The sequence below is a fragment of the Artibeus jamaicensis genome, unplaced genomic scaffold (assembly GCF_021234435.1).
Source record: "Artibeus jamaicensis isolate MK-2021 breed Jamaican fruit bat unplaced genomic scaffold, CSHL_Jam_final contig_787, whole genome shotgun sequence".
NCBI lineage: Eukaryota > Metazoa > Chordata > Mammalia > Chiroptera > Phyllostomidae > Artibeus > Artibeus jamaicensis.
Genome location: NW_026521972.1, coordinates 2,727,902 through 2,750,079, shown reverse-complemented (window position 1 = coordinate 2,750,079; position 22,178 = coordinate 2,727,902). Strand labels below are relative to the sequence as shown.

Sequence of the window (22,178 nt, the reverse complement as noted above, 5' to 3'; positions counted from 1 at the left end):
ATATTTCTCCAACTATGTATATATCTAAATGTTTTTCCTGTTGTTTTTCTCTGTTGGTATAAAATAGAGGCCTAAATTAAAATTTAATTGGTTTCTGTGCTTCCTCAATGCCTGGCACAATGATTCTCGGATTTGAACATTCATTGAATCAGCTAGGGAACATGTTAAAATACAGATTGCTAGGCACTGCCCCACACAGTTTCCGATTCAGTAGGAATGGGGAAAGAACTAAGAATTAGCCTTTCCAACAAATTTCCAGATGCTGCCCATTCTGTTGGCTAGGGAACACACCTTGAAAATTACTAGCTCAATGGGTAAAGTGATTTCACCTGTCTACTTCATTGAGCTGGATGTTTGTGAGTTACTCTTAACAGCTGTAAATCATTATTAAGTCTTCCAATGATGACTGATTTCATCAATAGATGAGTAAAGTATATAACAATGGAAAAAGGGATATATAAACATTAGCCCTGGCTGGTGTAGCTCCGTGGATTGAGCGGGGGCCTGGAAACCAAAGAGTTGCGATTGGATTCCCCGTCAGGGCAATGCCTGGGTTGCAGGCCAGTTCCCAGCAGGGGATGCACAAGAGACAACCATACATTGATGTTTCTCTCCCTCTCTCCTTCCCTTCCCCTCTAAAGATAAAGAAATAAAATCTTAAAAAAATAGAGACTATGATGCATTGAGTGCGTGTTAATTTCCTATTCTGCTATGAAAATATTATTATGAAATTCTGCAGCTATTTACTGAGATTGACTCTGTGTCAGGTGCCATGAAATATGTACTTAAAGTTATAGAAAAGAAGCTAGGCATACTGTTGTGTCCTTCATGAAGCTTGTGCTCTACTAAACAGCATCTATATGCAGCAATTAATTCCTAATGATAAACTCTTATAAACTATAAACACATGTTTTTCATTTAGTGTGATTTATATGTAATTTTCTGTAGATTGGTTAAGAGATAAGCATTCCATATTTTAAATTTGCACAACTGTTTCATATCACTGTATAAATACAATGCTCATTTTACTGTATTTACATGAGTAAAATAAAATGGAAAATTATGGCAGCTCATGGAAAACTTCTGGTTCACTTCAATTACCTGATTTTTGTCTAACAAAAAGATGGAGATAATTGCTGTAATACTTCACTATAGCTAGTAACTTAAAATTATTTCCTGTGCTGGGAAGAGATAATTTTAAAAGCCTTCACAAAAATTAGTTGTTCTATTATCATAAAAATGTTGTAATGTAACATATCATATAACATTATTAATTTTATGTGCCAGTTTCAGCTTATAAAATAAGTTCTTAAGCATTCTTATTAAAAAATTTGCTAGTTTGATTTATGATGCTTCAGGCTTAACAAATTTCCAAAGTTTATATTTGTATTCTTCTAGTTGATTTTAAAATTAAAGATTACTTTTTAGGAAATTATATGTTTTTTCTATGAAAGTAATATATGACATAAATATATATTCTTTGAGTAATAAAGATAACTTCATCTATTCCTTTGATTTTTGAGAATCATCATTTATTCTTTTATGAATTGTTAAAATATATAGAAGACAACAGTATGGTGATTGGCACAGGGGTTGATAAGGGGAGGTAAAAGAAGGGGTAAATGGCAATGGAAGAAGACTTAAGTTGAAGTGATAAACACACAACAATTTACAGATGATGTATTATAAAATTGCATACCTGAAACCTGTGTAATTTTATTAACCAATGTCACACCAATGCATTCAATAAAGAAGATAAAAGACAAAAAAAATCTCAAACACTATTTGAGATTGCTAAAAATGTATGTTCATTTTGATAATTGATATTTGAAATTTAATAACTCCATATCAACAGTTCTTCTGCCATTGTACAAAAATAAAAATATCTTTTTGTTGTTTTCTCTTTCTCTTTCAGTAACATCTTCAAGGGGTCAGCTGTATGTATGTACAGCATGAGTGATGTGAGAAGGGTGTTTCTTGGTCCATATGCTCACAGGGATGGTCCCAACTACCAGTGGGTTCCTTATCAGGGAAGAGTCCCCTACCCACGACCAGGAACTGTAAGTGGCCTAGGTGCTTAAAACATAAAATGAATAAATTTTGCTAAACATTAAAATAGAAGCTACACATAAATATTAAATTCTGATAATGTTAAAGATTCCAAGACTATAAATGAAAGCAAGGCAAGGATTTTCTGTGATACCATGGAATTTCAAGATTAACACCATGTTATTTACAAATACCAGTGTTTAAATCCCGTTATTAATACTCATAATTTTTGAGAAATAGCATTGGCAAGCTTATTTATTTTCTTTTCTGTATGAGATATAATGAAAATGGTCTTTATGGAAAGTTGAAGCCATTAGTGTGCATCTGGACTTGTTCTCTCTGATCATAGAAAAGGCTCAAGGAATGCATATGAAATGGAAGAAAAACCACCTTTTTAATCAATATTATAGGTAAAGAAGATGTATAAGAAAATCTCCTAGAGTGAGCAGGGCCTGTCATTGCATCAGATGCTGTCTGACCTTGTCAGCCTCCCTTCTCCCTCCAGCAACCCTGCGCACACTCCAGCTTAAAGAAAGAAATAAAGTTGGACAAAACTCAAAATCAAACCAGATATGATTCTTTAATTTAAAGTAAGAAGGAAAAAAGAAACGACTTCAGGCCCTGACTAGGTTGCTTAATTGGTCGGAGCATTGTCCCATACACCAAAGGGTTGGGGGATCCATCTCCAGTCTGGATCCATATGGGAGGTAACCAATCCATGTTTCTCTCTCACATCCATGTTTTCTCTCTCTCTCTCTCCCCCTCTCTCTTATCAATAAACAGGGTGAGGATAACAAAATTAGTAATTAGAAGTTTTTGTGTGCCAGATCCTGTTATATGAGATTTATATATATAGTAAAAAAAACAATTATTATTCCCATTTCACAAATGAGGACACTGAAGTGAGGATAAGAGCCAGCATTTGGTCTGGGTGGTTTGGTTCTAGAAGCTGTGTTCTCACCAGAATCCACACAGAGTTGTTATAACACGGGAAATTAAGTCAGCAACATGGATGAGTTCATTAATCTCAAAAGGTGGCAGCTGAGAATTTATTTCATCAGTTACTGAGAAAAATATACCGTGATCTTCAAACAATGTGTCAGTAGATAGTATTTGTTTTTAAAGAAAAACCTACAGCTAAGTAGTACTAGATGCAAAACTAAGAGGCCAAAAAGGCAAGAGAATGACACAAACATAGGATAAAATAAAAATAATAAATTTCTTACTTTAACTTTCAATCACACATTTCTAAATTTTTACAAGTTATATTTAAATGTAGAAAGCAAAAATAAGTAAATGTCATTAAAATGTTTTATTATTTTTGCTAAGAACTTTTATAGTTTTTTTTGATATTTCTATAACATAATATAAATAATTTTATAATTTACTTAAACAAAAAGTAATTCCTTAAATCCCTTAACTGTTACATGCCTATGTATTGAAACATGTATATACTTATATATTCATAAATAGATACTCCTCTCATTTCAAAACAGGTTTATTTATTCTATTTCTCATGAATTATTAATGATCTGTATCAAGGTAATTACAGACAATTGATTTCTCCTTCTAGGCCTGTTTTAAGAACCTATCTATATTCCTTTTAGCTCCAAGCATTAAGTGGCAGAAACTATGTCAGTATAAGACAAAAAGCAAGAGACTGGAGATATTGTACTTTGAATGCTTCTACCACATAATTAAATTCAATGAACAGAGACAGTGAAATCTGAATTTTCCCATTTTTGTTGTATTGCCTCATGTGGAGCATTTACATCCAGGGATGATATTTCACCAGCGCAATACAGTGCATCCTTTCCGAGTCTCTATGGCCACTACCTGTTCTACTTGGTCTATTCTGAGTGGTCAGCGTTTGTGCCCTGCAGACTGAACACTTAACATCTCTCCTTATTCCTAAAAATAACTCTGATCATTAAAGACATAGTACTTGTGTTATGTATTCTGGTACTCTTTCAGGGTTATATCAGAAACTAAGCAATAAAGAATAGTTTATATTGCTTTTAGGTTGAAAAGAGGATTTGTATTTCAGCACTGGCCATACGATAAAAATCAAATATATCTCACACAAATATGCTGAGTTTCTCTAATCTAATGATTAACTACATGTAGTTTTAACATATTCCATTCATTAGTTCAAGCACTTCATCTATTACATAAATAAAATATGAGGGGTTCTCACTAATAGAGGCATCAGATCTTGCAATTCACTGAATTCATTAGAGGCATTTGCAATTTGGGGTAAGAAAGAATGACATGACTAAATACCATTGAGACTTAAGATATGTTCAGAAAATATATAGTATATATTACATATACTAATTTAATTAACATTACTTCTAGTTGATCAGTTAACTTAAAAATATAATCGTAGGTTCAGATTCACAGATCATTCAGGCCATATATTATTAGATAATTTATAGTCCTATTCATTATATTTTAATCAAAAGACATTCTCTTTATCTTATTAGTGTCCCAGCAAAACATTTGGTGGATTTGATTCTACCAAAGACCTTCCTGATGATGTTATAACATTTGCAAGAAGTCATCCAGCCATGTACAATCCAGTGTTTCCTATTAATAACCGCCCGATAATGATCAAAACAGATGTAAGCTATCAGTTTACCCAAATTGTAGTGGATCGAGTGGATGCAGAAGATGGCCAGTATGATGTCATGTTTATTGGAACAGGTAAATATTTAACTTCAACTCTCCATTTTCTTCAGGACCATTCAGTTTAACTGACTAAGTATACTGAGAATTAAAAGCAGTTTTTACAGTCACTTTCGAGGTATAGTTAAGCTCTATTAAGTGCCTAACAACATTCTAACGAACATTCTACCAGGATAAATGTGTTATCTTTTTTAACAAGTTGACGTATATTGAATTAATTTTTGTTTCAATCAAAAGTTGAGAAATATAATCAAGTAAAGCTAATAATTAGGTGAATAATCAGTGTCTATAATTGAATCATAGCTCTTTTCTAGACAATGGCTTTTTAGATCAAAGATGAATTGTCCATACCATACCTGAAATTGCCAAGGCATTCAATAATGGTTTCCAAATGAGTTGATGTAAAGTTATCCAAATTTTTTAATTCCCATAGGGTGCAAATTTTTTAGCAAGTACATTTTGGCACCCAAACTTATTCAGTGTTTTTGCCATACAGTGAAAAAAAGCCACTATCAAAAAAAATAAACAACAAAATGGACCTAAGTGACCATCAGATACATTTTAGATCCATTTCTATAGAAACTTATCAACATATTTCTACTAATTCTACTATTAAAAATACACTTTTTGTAGGTACATTTTCAGAAAAAATTTCATTGCTAGTGTGACATATTATTTTATTTCCCCCCTACTGTCTTTAATAATACTATTTTGAAAGTACCAGTTACAAATTTGAAACTTGCTACTTAGGGTCAGGTTCCAAGGTAATAAATTCCTGGTCTCCATTAGCATTGTTAACTGACATAAATCAATGGCAAACTGATGAGTGCTCCACTGAAACCTTCTGTAATAACATTTATTTTCCCTTGGTGAGAAACAGGGAAAAAATGCATTAACTACAGGGGAATGGCAACCTTGAAGTAAGTGCTTTAAGGACAAAGTTTTATAACAAAATTGTGAAATACTTATGTTATCAGGTGAATCACTGTCAGGTTGTGAGAAAGTCATCACAGTCTGCTTTTATGAGTGAGAAAGGTTCTCTATTAAACGAAAGCATCCCAGTGAAGCTCAGTGTTTGATAAAAGACAATGGATTGTAAATATCAACTTCTGATCCTAAATATCTTTAGAAGTTATAAGGTGATATTTCTTCCCTATAAATTTTAGTTTATCTTTTAATGTCAAAGTAGAATTAGATCTCTGTACAGAATAATTAATTTTATTCACGAATGTCACACTTGCTTGTTTCTTCATCTCTGGCCTAAACATGGTAAGAAGTCCCTCACTCACTGTCAGCGCAATGAAAGCTTGCTTTCAACTATGTGACCAAAGACACCCAATCATGAGTTTTTAATCCCACTTGGACACAAGCTGTCCACAAGGAGCCAGTCTCCTGAGCATGTTGAATGTCTGATGATGTGGATGGCTATCGGTCAGCATAGGCCAAGGTCATCTGTCAGCAAAGTAAATTGATTACAGTAATTTTATCTTTTTTACTAAGTAGCACATCATAATGTATTGATCTGAGTCGAGTAATCTGATTCAATTTGTGTGAAATTGTTTGAAATACTACTCAGTAAAATTTGATCTGGAGCCCAGATAAAGTTATGTTTGGATACCAGAGACCGATCAGAGGCACTGAGTAGGTTAACCTAATTTGCCTTTAATCTTTGGTGTTATGAGGAGTCTAAGGTCCTGTAAACAGAGAAAGATCCTCTGAAATGTTTTTTTTAAACTTATGAGGGATACACTAACAACCTTTTTTGATCTCATATTGATACCCTGAAAACGATTATCAATGATATAAATACATTGAATTATTTTTCAGATATAACTTATTTTTTCATTGGCAAGATTTTCTCCTCCAATAATGAGTCTCTTAAATTTGATTAAAATCAGCCAGTTGGAGCTAAATATATTTGATCAGCTGATTAGATTTGAAATGGTGAAGAGTCAATTTTTTTTATTTTAATAAGGTCCTATGTTGCATGTTATCAATATGCTGGTAAATACTGGAAAATTAATATCCGCTTCACCCAACTAAGAGTAAAAGTAATAGCTCTAAACATTAAAACAGTTTGTCTCCTTTAACAATGAAAGTTAGAATAAACAATGCTAGAAATCTATATAAAATACATTCAATTTAATAGTTTTTATAATTTATGTTTTTGTATTTTAAAGTTTTTATTACTCTAAAGTTGATTAACCAATATGTTAACAAAAATTGATTAACCAATTATTAAAAAAAACACTGTGATAAGTAAGCCAAGGTGTTTATTTTGAGAAATCAAGTTATTGTCCTTCATCACTTAATGGTCATTGAGCTGGCTGCAGGGGCCTTTAAGTCCTAAAGGCTTTCACGGGACAAGAGGATAAGCACCCAGGCTCTGAAGCTCTAATACTGTTCTTTTTGTTGCTTGACAACATTCCTGGCTTTTTGCATCTACATTAAGTTTTCATAGCAGTCCTTGATTTCATAACAAAAGTGGAAAAACCTGTCATGTCAAAACTGGTAATATTTTAGGTTTTTTTCTAATACATTTGACACTTGAGATTAAAAATAATAATAATCTAACCTAGTGATTATTTAAATTTTTAATAATGCAAGTTCAATGTGATATTATGTTCATGGCTTTGTATGAACATGGCTTTCTAAAATTTCAGTTCTTTTAATTTCATGCTACGTTTGTAGTTTATCTAGTTGCATGACATGCATATGAATATTTTCTAATGCTCTAACAAAAATAAAAAAAGGGAAGACTGAGGTCCAAATGTTACTTCTAGTCAAATATGGACTCCATTCATTAACACTGCACTCTGTTCAGATCTATTTAAACTCTGCTCTTCTTTCTATTTTCTTTCAAAGATGTTGGAACTGTTCTCAAAGTAGTTTCAATCCCTAAAGAGACTTGGCATGATTTAGAAGAAGTTCTGCTGGAAGAAATGACAGTTTTTCGGGTGAGTGCTGCTTAATTTCAAGTGTCAACAAGTTCGGTTGCATGTCTCTCCCCCAGGACAGCTGCACACTAAAGTTGGTACGGACAAGTAGCCCAGCATACCCTTCTAATTAGCTTGTCAATTAGAAAGCCAGACACTAGTCAAAATAAACCTTGAAATTCTCAGTGCCAGTTAAATCTAAAAATGTAAAGAAATGTATTCTTGGCTCATATTTTGTTTTCTCAGTGATCATATATATGATTTACATTTTATATTATTTATGTAAGTTACCTCAGTGAACAAGCTTCATGAGTCCCCACATCCAAAATCTTCTCTTTCACACTTTACACTATAACTGGGAGGGTAGGTAACTTTCATGAATGTATTAAGGGAAATATATTCAGAATGAAAGGGGAATGAATGCATTCAACCATTCTGTAGCCTATCCATGAATTGTATTACCATATTTTCACTAAAAATTATTTTTAGAAGAAAAAGTTTGAGATTTGGTAATCACTGGTAGCACATTTTGTATGGATTCCTAATCGACACATTTAAGAAATGTATGATACTTATCCCTCTGTCCTGAATCACAGAAGGCCCAGGTAAATTCATATCATATTGGGGTAGGGACAGGAGGATATGGGTTGACCTGAGAGAGTTCAGCTGAAGTAATGTAGCATTCACCACAATGTCTTTTCCTTCGGAAAGCTAGCTAATTGGAAAAGTTCGAAAGGAAGAGCATCTTGGTAGAAATTATTTATGATATGACAGAGAAGTAGATGCCTATGAAAGGTGTTACTTCAATTTGTTGATAAAATACTAGAGCAATTGTGTAAGGCTGCAAAGTAAACTGGGATTAGAAGACTTTTGTGGACAGAATGAGAAAATGCTGGATGTAGTCTTATAGCTCACAACGATCTCATTTAGTCTCCACGTGTCTCAGCTACTTCACCTATAAAATGAGGCATCTGAATAGATATTTACAGTTGATTAATTGTAAACAAAGTTTTCCCAAGACTTTCTTAGCCTCATACTTCTAAGCCAGTTTGTTAACTTAATTGGGCTCTTGCTCACTATTCAGTACTGTTTTGAAGAAAAGAAGTACAATATGGCAAGATCCTGGTAGATGTTCATTTGATTAAATTATGATTAATGATGAAGCAGTAACTGATAAACCTTGCCACAGGCATCTGGTAGTGACAACTAGCACTGTTCCTGTGAAAAGAGTGTAGGGTCTTCAGTCCTTTCTACATGGCACTTCTGTAGGAACATTTACAGGATCCCCCTGAGATTCCCCATCAGTACAACAGTGAGAAGAATACACAATTCACAGGAGGCAAAAAGAATTGGCTACTATATGTAAAACATCCAGGACAGTCTAGGTACTGTGCTCAAAATTTTGTTGCTAATTTAATGTTTTTATTTCAATTTAGCTACACTGAAAATAAGTCTCATATCCAGTCACATTTTCTACTAATTGTTGGTATAAGTCTTCAAAATAATAAAATCATTATAATTATATTATGATTTTTAAAAATCAGGTAGTTGGACTTTATTTTATCTTTGTCTGGTGTGAGGTGATGACTAATCCCTATTGTTCACTAAGCCCCATTTTAAAATTTACATACTGAGACTTTAACCTACATATTCAAAACGAGTTATCCAAGTGGACTGTGTTAGCAACACTGAGTCCATCTAGAGTTAGCAAACAGTTGTGGCACTGAAGGTTAGATAAATAAATTGCAGTGCTGTGTCCATTGTTGGGTCTTTCAGCACCTAAAATATGTTTTCAACTAACATTTATTAAATAGATGAAGGGATCACTATTGATGAAAAAACAAAATATGAAAAGTAAAGTCTTCTTCAGGGAGATCATAGTAAAGTGAGGTGCCAAAATATGAGGAAGAGAAACTGGGAACAGCAACAAGTTACACTGTTGATCATATCCCACATTATTCTGTAGTCAAAAAAATGCTGGTTCTATATATTAAAAATTAATATTGCTATCAATGGTGCATGGTACTGAAATAGTATGCTAATCTAAGAATTTCTTAATTACTTTTAGAATTTTTACTTACAGATTCACCATGGTTCATTTTATATTTCTCTTCAGTTGTATATGTTATTTTTTAATGTTTATTTGTTAATTCAGTGTTATTAATTAATAAGTTAATAATGTACTAATATTCATAGTGCATTAATAATTCACAACTAAAAAATATATTGTACCTACCATGAATCTGGTTCAATGCTAAGTTCTGGTGGTTCAGGGACCATAAACATGGTCCCTGACTTTATACAGCTTATAGATTCATTTGTATTTTCCCTCATAGTTTTAAGGACTTAATTTATTATCTATTAGTACAATTAAGTTTTACCTTGTGGAATTATAAAATGTTATATCATCCATTTTATTTCTTTTCTATTTTTTACTTTTATTTTTTTTTATTTTTTAAGATTTAATTTATTATTAGAGAGCAAGAAAGGGAGGGAGAAAGAGAGGGAAACATCAATGTGTTTGCCTCTCACGTGCCCCCTACTGGGGACCTGGCCTGTAACCTAAGCATGTGCCCTGACTGGGAATTGAACCAGTGACCCTTTGATTTTCAGGCTGGCATTCATTCACTGAGCCACACCAGCCAGGGTATCACACCATTTTTAAATTAAAGTTTCCTATTATTTAATTACGTTCTGAGATGTAATGAATCAGAACACATGTAATTTTTCAGTAATGGTGTATTCTAGCTAATTATCACTCCCCATATCTCTGGAATTTTAAGCTTACCTTTTTTATGTTAGCTATGCTCTTTAGTACATTAATAGAATTTTTTGTTTAATAAGATATTAATTTATACTAATTTTAAATGACTTATTACAACATCTTCACAAGTTGCAAGAACAAATATTTAATACTTATTAGATTTTGTTAGTGTGTGGCAGTTGCTGGAGACATGTACAACTGAATTACACTTATGATGACTATTAAGTGGCATCTGTGTAATTTCTAAGAGTCACTAGAAAGTTCCTTTATCAGTCTCTAACAGTTAAATACAAGTGCTCAGTACAGTACCAGCATAGAAATATTGTTTATGAGTTTATAATTTTGTAAAAAAGACTAATTGCAACTTAGAGCACATCTCTTTCCATAGATAAATGCTCCAGTTTGCTCCTATATTCTCTGCTATGCATTATTGTCATTATTATTTCTTTGGTCCTCCAGTAGACAAAACATATTTGGGCAGAGTTTAGAGAAATATTTACTTTCAACATTCTGTTCTATCAGGCAGAGTTCATACACATATTGTGGTCTAGCAATTGGAATATTTCACTGTCAAACTTTGTTTAATTTTGCAGTGGTAGGGAAAAACACAATACATTAAAACAGTTTCTATATACAATAAAAAAGCAGAGAAAAATGTTGCAGTCTTTATATTTCTATTTGATCCTTGCAATTTATTTCATTTAACATAAAATTAAAGAGTGTTAATCTGCCCTGGCTGGTATGGCTCAGTGGATTGAGTGCCAGCCTGTGAATCAAAGGGTTGCCGGTTCAATTCCCAGTCAAGGGTACAGGCCTGGAGTGCAGGCCAGGTCCCCAGTAGAGAACATTCGAGAGCCAAGCACACATTAATGTTTCTCTCCCTCTCTTTCTTCCTCCCTTTCCCTCTCTAAAAATAAATTAATTAAAATGTTTTATTGAAAGTGTTAACCTGAGCATTAGGGTAGTGTGATCAGGTAAATAGACAAGGAACACATTTAGGATCAATGGAAGTATTTGATACTTTTGGATTTTAAAAAGAAAGACATTTAATATCAACCAACCAGTCAATTTTACCATATTACCTCCAGGAGACCATGTTCATTATGTACCCTTGCTGAACTGAATAACCAAATCTCATATAAAATCCTGACTTAGAGCCAGTACTGTGTCCACTACCATCTTGAGGTTGGTTTTAGGAAAACACCGTGGCTATGCACAGAACATTCCAGTGGCTTAAGTTATCGCCAAGAAACTTTTATTTGAGGGAAATGAAATCCCAATCAGAATATAGGAAAAAATATTGCTCTGTAATAAAAATTTCCACTTTAGAGTAAAATTTTCATAGGTAATAAGAAGTGAAATAAAATTGGCATTGTTACAGGAGTCTAGAAATGGCTTTGAATTGTCATTATATATTCAAAATGGTATTAAAATACTAGACAAACAATTCAAATATTATTACAATCATAAATTGATATTTGAATCATATTTACTATGTGATCCTGAACATGTTGGGTATAGTCAGTTGATCCTCAAGTTCTTCAGTTCATAATTTTTTAATGTTTTAGATTAAAATTACTAGTAAATGGTAGCTACTGTTAACTAGTTATTCAAATAAAAGTCTCCTTTAAAATGCTTGCAAATCCTGCATATGTATCTTCTTAAAAATATTAAAAGGATCTAAAAGCCAGACATGTGTTGATTTTTACTTTACTCCATGTGGGGTTTTATTTCCAGTCCAAATTGCGTTTTACTTTTGAGACGGTGGAGCATTTACATCAAGTGGCAGCGCATTTAGTATGATGGGTTTTGTAGTCCTATTGATGGCGAGGCTTTGCAAGGCAGTTACTTCAACAACACAGCCATTTTTCACCAACTTTACTCAATATTCCATGAACAGCGGAGCGAGTAAATGAGAGTTTAATTTTCACTCAAATATAAGGCAAAATCGATGCTTTCCGAACCTAGACCATGAACTCATTCTAAAGGAGCGCCCATGTGCTTAGCCCGGAGGAAGCAGCAGCGTCAGATTGTCCTGGGATCGGCAGGGTGAAAAGCTATGTAAGTGAAAAAGTTTAAAAAGGATTAGGTTATATCTGGAAAAATTTAATAAATTGGAATCATAGAAAATCTTGAAAAGATGCTAATTACTTAAATACCAATTGTATTTGCAAGTGAATCTGTTTGCATGGAAAGATGCCTATAAAGCTATATCTGCTTTAAATGGAAATTATATTTACCACCAGTTATTTCACAGAAAAATACATCGTTTCTTTAAATGTTATGTCATCTTAATATATTACCTATTAATTCAACCACAGGCAGTATACAGTATACCTTTTATTCCAAACTGTAATTAATTTTCCAGTCTAAAAAATAAATAAGGTTCTTTTAATTAACAAATTCTAAGATCTTAATTTAAGAATGTTGAAATCATAATGTGACATAATGTGAGTTTGGTGTGGATTGGGTTTAGTTTTGTTTTACAATGTATGTATGAAGTAATTAATTCATTTTCATCTACCTTGTAGATATTTAATTAAGTGACCATGAAATGTAGAATGTTAATCAGTTTCCCTTTTAAATAGTTTCACATAAGTTCTTCAAAGAATTTAGCTACATATAACTTTCACTTTAAGCTTTTAATAATTCTCTAAGAAGCACTTTTCTTACACCTTGAATGTAAAATACATTTGATGAAAGCCTGCTTGAAGTTAGCTGCTTACATAACAACCTAATCATTTCTCATGTAAAATTCTTGGAATGGAAGAAATTGCTATGGAAAATTTTCCTAACTCTTCTAAACTCTCTGTTTGGGTTCATTGATTCCAATATCATATAAAACTAAATAAAATAGTCCTCTTTGTCTTTTTAGGTAAAAATCATTGAGGAATTGTCCCCTGATTTTTGTGATTTGATGCCACTAAATTCTAAAGATTGTATCTCTTCATAGAGAAAATTGATAGACATTCCTCTTATTGTAGTTATCTTTATGAGTTATAATTCCTACAAAACATTTTAAATGTTATTAATTTAAACTATGAAAATAGGGAACTATGGAAAATCTCTATATCACCCCAATTAAATTAAATTACATGCTACATTATTTTTCTCATTTGTTTCAAGCCGATTATCTGAAATTTGTTAAGAAAATCTTGCAGTCAGCTCACAATTTGAAGTGAAAATGTGCAATTTTGTAGCATGAAGTAGGGTAATTTAAACCACAAAAGTGTATGAGCTGTCCTGAAAAAGAATGTGGCATCCAAAGAAGAGTGAACAGGATCCGGCAAGGGAAAGCTAACACGTGGGGAATGTCGAGAGCTCGAAAAGACTCTAAAAAAAACTAACAATAAAGAATCAATAAAGAGTTCCAAGGCATACAGAAATTTAATATAGGAAATAGTCAAGAAGAAATAAGTGGTCAATAGTGCCACATAAAACAAAATCTAGAAATACTAGTATAAACTTGAATTTGTCCATTCAGCAAGACAGTTCTTTGGAGATTTCTGCCCCTGATGGTGGTAGGCAACCTCTGCACAGTAAGGGTTAGACTCAGTGGGCCAAGGGATCAATGGCTCTTAATGGAAAATGAACAAATAAAAACAGTGAGTCTACAATATTTATAATATATTCAAAGAACTCCCAGCTAAGCTTGAAGGATTAAGGACTTTTAAAATGATAGGTGCCTTTATCTCATATACAAATTCAGTGGAAGGAACAGAATATACTGGGCAAAGTAGAAAAGATAGGAGAGAAAGAGGAAAATTGGTAGAGGATTCATTCATTAATTTACTGTGGCATTCATTCATTCAACAGACATTGATGGAGAATTTCTAAATGCCAGGAACAGTCCCAGATTTGGCAGTGAAAACACAAAAAAATACCTGTCCTAAATTTGCCCCCTGCTCACATCTCATTAGCCTGCCTTAATTCCCCTGTGTGTCTTTCACTTTCTGGCAGCAGGCAAAAGGGCAAACAAGAGTCACAACTGGTAGGATGGGAGGTTTACCATCCCTGTGGGCACCCACTGAGTAATGGAATGAATGAATACTTTTCCTAGTACAAACCTCAGTGGACAGTTTTGGCAGTCATTGCCTAGGGTTCTCAGATTTTCCCTCAGTGGTGACTTCAATGACATATAATTTTATTGACTTTTCCTCCTTCCTCTCAATTCTTAGTTCCTTACTCTTGCTCTCCACCTACAGATAAAAACATATTTGAGACTCTGCTCTGGAACATTGGGGGGGGGATTTATAAGACACAAGATAAATTATATGTATATACTTCCAGGTAATGATAAGCACTAAAGAGAAAAACTACAGCAAGAAAAGGATATGGATATGCGTGCGTGTGTAGAAAGAACAAGCACATTTGCAAAAGTGCTTTATGTTTATTAACTCAATCCTCTCAACCATCTTGAAGATGGTACCTTCATAGTTATTATTTAGATGAGAAAACTGAATTACAAAGAGGTTATGTAGCTCTAATATCACACTTCTGGTCAGGTTTGAGTTACTATTTAAATACATAGTTTGGAACCAGAGTCTAGCTTTTTATACTTTTTTTAGGGCTCACATTCAGCCACCTATAAAGTAATGCCTTTTAAGATTAATTTTTTTATCTAAGCCTTATTCTCATTAGCCACCTCTGAAACCCTTAAGCAACCTCCTTCTTAGTGTTGTTTGTCGTCGGCGAAAGATATGATGGAGCACAGTTCAATGAAAGTAAAGTAAGAGGAATAGGCTCATGAGTTCAGGTGAATAGCATTTTGATGATCTGAGTTCATCACAGAACAGTATTTATTCATGCTAACTCTATGTGTTCTTCATAGGCTTCAGTAGCCTATCATGTAACAGCGTTCTCATCCCAACTAAGCCCACACAGTCCTCAGAAGCTGGAAACTAACCTAATGCCATCACTCTTCATTGGTGTTATTAGGAGTCAGCCTGCCACTCAGCAGGCCACAGTGTTTGCCAGAAAAAGATACACATTTTCACAGAAGGCCGACATCAGAGACGTCCACTCTGAAACCATGATGAATCAAGAGATATGCAAGACCTCTCTGTAATTATGTCAGAACACAGACAAGAACATAAACATTGTCTAAACCATAAAAAGTGGCCAAATGCACCTATCATACCTATATGAGTGATTGCTACTTTTTTCTAACCACTGCTTTCTCTTCACTCTGTTCTTCCCTCCTTCTAAGTAAGATTGATAAAGATACCTAATTATAGAATTATCTCTGCTTTTTGATAGCAGAGCAAACCCTCACTTCCTTGAACCCTCTTTTAAATCACCTAACACAAGCCCAAAAGATGTAAGTCTTTTCCAACACTTACTGAGCAGTTCCGTGGTCTCCCTTATTGCAACGAGCAATAAACCCAACTTGATCAACTACAGGTGTGTTCCTAATAGTCTGCCTGGGGGATATTAACACACTCTTACAGTCTGTTCTACACATTTAACACTTATCTAAGCAATTTCTTTCATGCATCTTATTTCCCAATTATGTTGCTTCTTGTGAGCACTGATGTTTCCTCTCTGACAGCTTATGTTTCTGTTCCATGTTAATTAATTAATGACTTTATAATTGACCAAAGGTTTACATTTTCTTTTTCTTCTTTAGGAACCAACTACTATTTCAGCAATGGAGCTTTCCACTAAGCAGGTACTTCCATTATGTATTTAAATCAGTAGTCTACATTTGGTTAATTTTGTGTTTCAAATAAGTAAATATTTTATGATCCATCAAATTTTACAGATTTATTAATAATTGTTCAAACAAAGAGAAAAGAATGGTCTTACAACAAGCTAGTAAAATGAAAATTAAAGATATTTTTATTGCCCCCACATTTTGACCAATTTCATGTATATTCTATAAAAATATTTCTTGGATTATTATTTGTTATAAATTTTCATTTATAACAATTTTAGTCACTGTAATATAATTTACTCAATAATTATTTTTATTTCTCTATCTGTCCTTTAAAATTAACAGTGGTGAATATTTCAGAATATAAGTTTATAATTTCATTTGCATGTATAGCCAAAATACATTTTATAGGCTAATAAAATTATATAACAGATTATATGTGTTTGGAGAATTTGACTTTAAAGGTAATTTTACTCTTTCAGTAGTATTATATTCTGGAGAAAACATTTAATTTGGCTAAATATTAAGGGAAAACAGAAAAATGGTCATAGCCAAATGATGTCGTTATACTCCATGAATTCATGGGTTACGGACAGCATGTTAATAGTCTGTCCGTTCACATTGAACTAATCCTTTGGCAAGATGCTTAAAAACAAATCACTTCTAAATGCTAAATGACATGTATAAAACAAATATAACTTTAACTTCTAAGAAATGTATCTTTTCCTCATAAATGTTATCTAACCATTCTATCCAATATATAACTGGTAACTATATATTTTTTAAAGATTTGGTATTGAGTTGAATTAATAATTAATTATTAAATAACCCTGTAGGAAACAAAACAATATAGTAGGAGTCCCTCACTCACTGCAGTGAGCACTTAAAAATACAAAATTGTTTAACAGGAGAATAATTTAGCTCATCTTATCTCTGATCGTGCATTACCTTTTGTACAAGACACTGAAATACTATGCCAGTAAAACTCAGTGTATATCCTTTCCATCCATACATGTCAAAATAGATTGATAACTCTAAGATATTTACAGAAACTCAGAGTGCAGATATTATAGACCTGATACTGTTATCCTACACTGTCATAAGTATGTGTTCACCTATTTTTATAATCTAAAAATTATCAACTGTTGGCAAGGAAATCTGAGGATTTTCAAGATGGAAGTGAGACTGGAATACTCTCTCTTGTAATGATTCATTCATCATTTTGTGCTGGGTTTCATTACTAGTCTTAATTACAGTACATCTATCTAATATTGTAAAACATTTCTTTCTGTTTAAAAAATGGTAAAGCTGGTGTGGCTCAGTGGATTGAGTGCCGGCCTGCAAACCAAAGGGTCTCCGGTTTGATTCCTAGTTGGGGCACATGCCTGGGTTGCAGGTCAGGTTCCCAGTAGGGGGCGTGGGAGAGGCAACCACACATTGATGTTTCTCTCCCTCTCTTTCTCCCTCTTTCCCCTTTCTCTAAAATTAAATAAAATCTTTAAGAAAAGGTTAAAAATACATAAAGCTATCTTAGGAATTCACTATTAAATGTAATACATCTCACAAAAAAGTAGTATATACATTTAAAATACCAAAATAAAAAACAGTGTCTCCAGGCTTTATTTTCAAATAGTGGAAGTTTCATTCCATGTAGCTGTGACTCAATTACTTCAATGCTCATGGAAATTTGAAAAGGGAGGCAATAGTGTCAAGAGGGACAAGCAGTCTGCAACTAATTTTCTAGATAAATAGACTCATCTCCTGCTTTATGACCTGCAACTTGTTAAGGAGGATAGTGAGAAAGCCTATGGTGATGTTAAATTGGGCAGAAAAAAGCACATCAGGTCACTCGCTAGCAACTGGATTATGCTCAGCGGTGCCTGCAAACCTCCCCTGTATTTCATTTGGACAGCATAATCAGTTTTGCAAATCACTGACAGTATCACAGAAAATTGGAAAATATAAGTTAGTACTGGGTTGTATTTAATTTGGGGCATTTTATAAACTTTAGGTTTTCATTACAATAATTTCAGTTGCTATATTTGGGTGTTTCTATTTTTCCTGTGTTATTTCTCTGTTTTTCTCTTAAAAGAATATTAAAGGTTTCAATATTTGATAATAGCAACTCTTTTTCTACTCTAATGTCATAGTTTTAAAGATGCACAAATATGAATTTTGTTCATGTTTCTTAAGGACATAGAGATTTTTAAATTAGGTATCACAAACTTGATCAATAGCTTTTTAAACAGTAATGATCACAATATATGGTTCAACATGTCCATATTCTCCAGTGCCAGATGTACTTCAGGATATTGCTACCCCATTTTAAATAATTAACATTGAGATTGCTTTCAATACAATCTAACTTTATTGTTTAAATGATGCTTTTTGAAAGAGAAATAAAGGATAAGGGTGGGGGAGTTTCTCCCACTAATTAAGTTTCCTGTGAATATTTTTCAAATTATGGTCAATTGTTAATGCATACTGTAATTCTTTAAGAAAGATATGATTTAATCTAATTGTCTCTCGGCAAAACACTCAAAGACAATACTTCACCTTTTTCTCCCAGGGACTTTATCATTTCTTAATTTGCCATGGCTTGTGTCATCTTTCAATACATAGTAATAAAACATGAGTACTGTAAAAACTTGATCAGCTATAATATATGCTCTATACTATACTAAAATATGATATACTGTAGTTTTCACTTACTGGAATGGAATGAGCAACATTTATCGAGATAACTGCTTCTACAGTGGTTTATTTTTATTGTGTTATTTCTTTCCCTTAAGTTCTCTTTCTTGTATTAAGATAAGTTAGTTGGTTAGCTTGAAGCACAGAATTACTTTCTATATAGGTAGTCCTTATAACCTTAATAATTTAATTCTAATAGGTACTTTGGGTTTTTTATTCAACTTACTTGTTTATTCATATGTATAGTCTATCTTTGAGAGTCTTTCGGAAATACAATTGTATTAATATCCATTGTTGATGCTCAATTTTTAACATTTAAAAATAGCACACATGGCTCAGAGACCCATCTGTTTGTAATTTATTTTTACTTATATTGTTGAGAAATAAAAATATACTTTTAAGATCTTTTCCATGCAAACTGTTACGTTTCAGTATTTACACAGCTTTTAAAAATATTGATTGATTGATTGATTGATAGGAAAGGTAGGAGAAAGAGAAGGGAAACATAGATCAGTTGCCTCTCACACACACCCGACTGGGGATCGGGCCCACAACCCAGGTGTGTGCCTTGACTGGGAATCAAACCAGCAACCTTTCACTTTGCAGGGCAGTTCCTAACCAGCTGAGCCACTCTGGTCAGGGCAGTATTTACACAGTTGCTATTCAAGCCCTTAGTGTAAGAAAGGGGAGCTATGACACCAATTACAGTAAATGTGAATAAACAGAAAATAATTATATTTATACTTCACATTACATTTAGATACATTTGTAGCTGATATGCTAGGTTGGCTCAACTTTGTTACAGGCATTTTTTACATTGTACTGAAATCCTGAATTAGTCACTACTAGAAAGTTTTGGAGTTACCCCTCTACTATCTGCCTTATTGGGTAACTCCAAACAAACTGAGGACAATGACATTGTAGAACATTTTATCTGGATGCGTACTTTAAAAATTTAGTTAAACATGCCCATTTTATGGGTAAGTCTTAGAAATATTATGTGACTGCCCCAAGGTCACACACAGTGTTAATGTAGGGCAAGACCTAGAATGCAGGTATTCCAATGCCCATTAGAGCTCTGTTTCACAATGCCTGAGCTCTTGATTTAAATCTACTGCATCAGCTAGCATGCACTTGATCTCCCTCTTTTGTGACCTTTTCAATGAGAAGTTAGTGGTTTTGTTTAAAGTAGTCTTCCTGGAGGCAGTGCAAGAACAACACTGTTGGTGTTGGGCAAAACGACCCACAGACACAAGCCCTGAAACTCCACTGTAGGCGGTGTATACAGTAGGGCAGCCAAGAGTCCGAAGCAAATGATTCCTGCCTCGGGAACTCACAGCAAGTAACCTGCTTACTCAGAATCACGAACACAAGTCAAAACAAAGAAGTATTAAGAAAAAACCCCGAAAGTTTGAACATTGCATTGCTCAGTGTCTACTGTTTTTAATTTTTTTAATTTAAGTGTAATTGACATATAGGGTACTTATTACTACCTTCCTTATCTTCCCTGGGTTTTACACTTATAAACTACACCTGTTTCGGTCAAATATTAGTATTTTCATCTTGCCCATTTTTGTCAGATTATCTGCCAGGCCTTCGAAGAAGCTATCAATAACGGGATTTTTAAATGCACAAATATAAATTTATCATTGATAAGATATGTATAAACTTTATTAAGAAAGAAGAGATTTGAAATACAAGATAGTTTTCGCCATAACAGCAGACTCTTTTCTGCAGCAACACCTCTACATTGGTTCCGTGGTGGGCGTGGCCCAGCTCCCTCTGCACCGCTGTGATGTTTACGGGAAAGCCTGCGCCGAGTGCTGCCTGGCCCGAGACCCCTACTGTGCCTGGGACGGCTCTTCCTGCTCTCGCTACTTTCCTACTGCAAAGAGGTAGGGAAGACGTTACGAATAAACACAAATGCTTGCTATTTATGGTACCTGATTCTATTTTTGAAACACCTTTCTTCATATTAGCTTACCAACTTTTTTCAGTGAATAAAAAGAGGTTTAGATATTTGCCCCTTTTCCCGGAATAGTCAAAACCGTCAGAAAAATGTATAATAGGGTAGTTGGGTCCTGTCACATATGAACAAATGTAATGGGACAGATACTTTTAGTAGATTACTGAGGGGAATCTAAAACATCACAGTAATATCATTGAATGTTTATACTTGGCAATTGCAAAGTTTTGCAGCTTCACTTTACACAGAGGAAAACTGAGGGTAAAAGTCAGACAGAATCTAGGCGGAGTCTTGTGCTTTTTGATGAAAATGCTGTTTTGTCAAAAAAAAACCCGCAAAAAAACAAAAAAAACCTTCAGTTTTTATTCAGCAACATTTCATTATGGTTCTAAATTTTAATATGGCAATCCATGTCCTTGGATGAATAGGAAATTCTCAGGGGAAAGAATTTACTTACCTTTAGAGTCTTTGAGAGTACAGGGGCCCGATGATAAAAAGTTTAAAAGAATTGTTTCTAGGTTTGAAGGTATCATATTTTCATATAGTATTGATTAACTTTACATCTTTTTTAAATTTTATTTAGTTATTTTTCAAGTACAGATTTTTGTCTATTTCTCCCATCCCAGCCCACCCTACCCCGTGCTCCCCACCTCCCTCCCATTTCCACCCCCCTTAGTTCTCTTCCCTGTGTCCTTCCTATTTGTTCCTCCAAATCCCTCCCCTCTTTCCCCCTTAAATTCCCTTCCCTCTCTCCTCTGGCCACTGTCCCCTTGTTTTCTATTTCAGTGTCTTTGTTTTTATTCTGCTTGCTTGTTTGTTTTGGTGTTTAGCTTCCTGTTAAAGGTGAGATCATATGGTATTTGTCTTTCAACACCTGGCCTATTTCACTCAGCATAATGCTTTCCAGTTCCATCCATGTTGTTGCAAAGGGTAGTAGCTCCTTCTTTCTCTCTGCTGCATAGAATTCCATTGTTTATATGTACCACAATTTTTGATCCATTCATTTACTGATGGGCACCTAGGTTGCTTCCAACTCTTGGCTACTGTAAATTGTGCTGCTATAAACATTGTGGTGCATAGGTTCTTTGAAATTGATGTTTTATGATTCTTAGGATATAATCCTAGCAACCTGATAACTTTACATCTTTGTTGGACCCAAATATATATTTTTGACCACCCCAAAATTTAAAGGCTACTATATTATCCTAGTATCATCATGTATTTGATGATAGCAGTGTTTGAATTTCGAGTATAAAACTACATTAAAATACCACTATTTCTCAATCTGTATATACATAATATACAAATATTTTGAGTATACTCTTGATAATGCTACTTAAAATATTTTTTAGGTCATGCTTGAATAAAAACTGCTAAAGTGTGCCTAGAAGTTATATTTAAAATATATTTACTTTATATCATATA

The 22,178-nt window shown here is 33.6% G+C and overlaps 1 protein-coding gene across 1 annotated transcript in view; it reads left to right on the top strand.

The window, feature by feature from the left end:
• The window catches only part of SEMA3A (semaphorin 3A), a 198,337-nt gene that overhangs the window by 156,332 nt on the left and 19,827 nt on the right, over positions 1-22,178 (top strand). Inside the window, exons 10-14 of the mRNA XM_037129059.2 lie at positions 1,916-2,060; positions 4,536-4,755; positions 7,603-7,694; positions 16,067-16,108; positions 20,525-20,682. Coding sequence (XP_036984954.2) covers positions 1,916-2,060; positions 4,536-4,755; positions 7,603-7,694; positions 16,067-16,108; positions 20,525-20,682 — 657 coding nt within the window. The remainder of the gene's footprint in view (positions 1-1,915; positions 2,061-4,535; positions 4,756-7,602; positions 7,695-16,066; positions 16,109-20,524; positions 20,683-22,178) is intronic.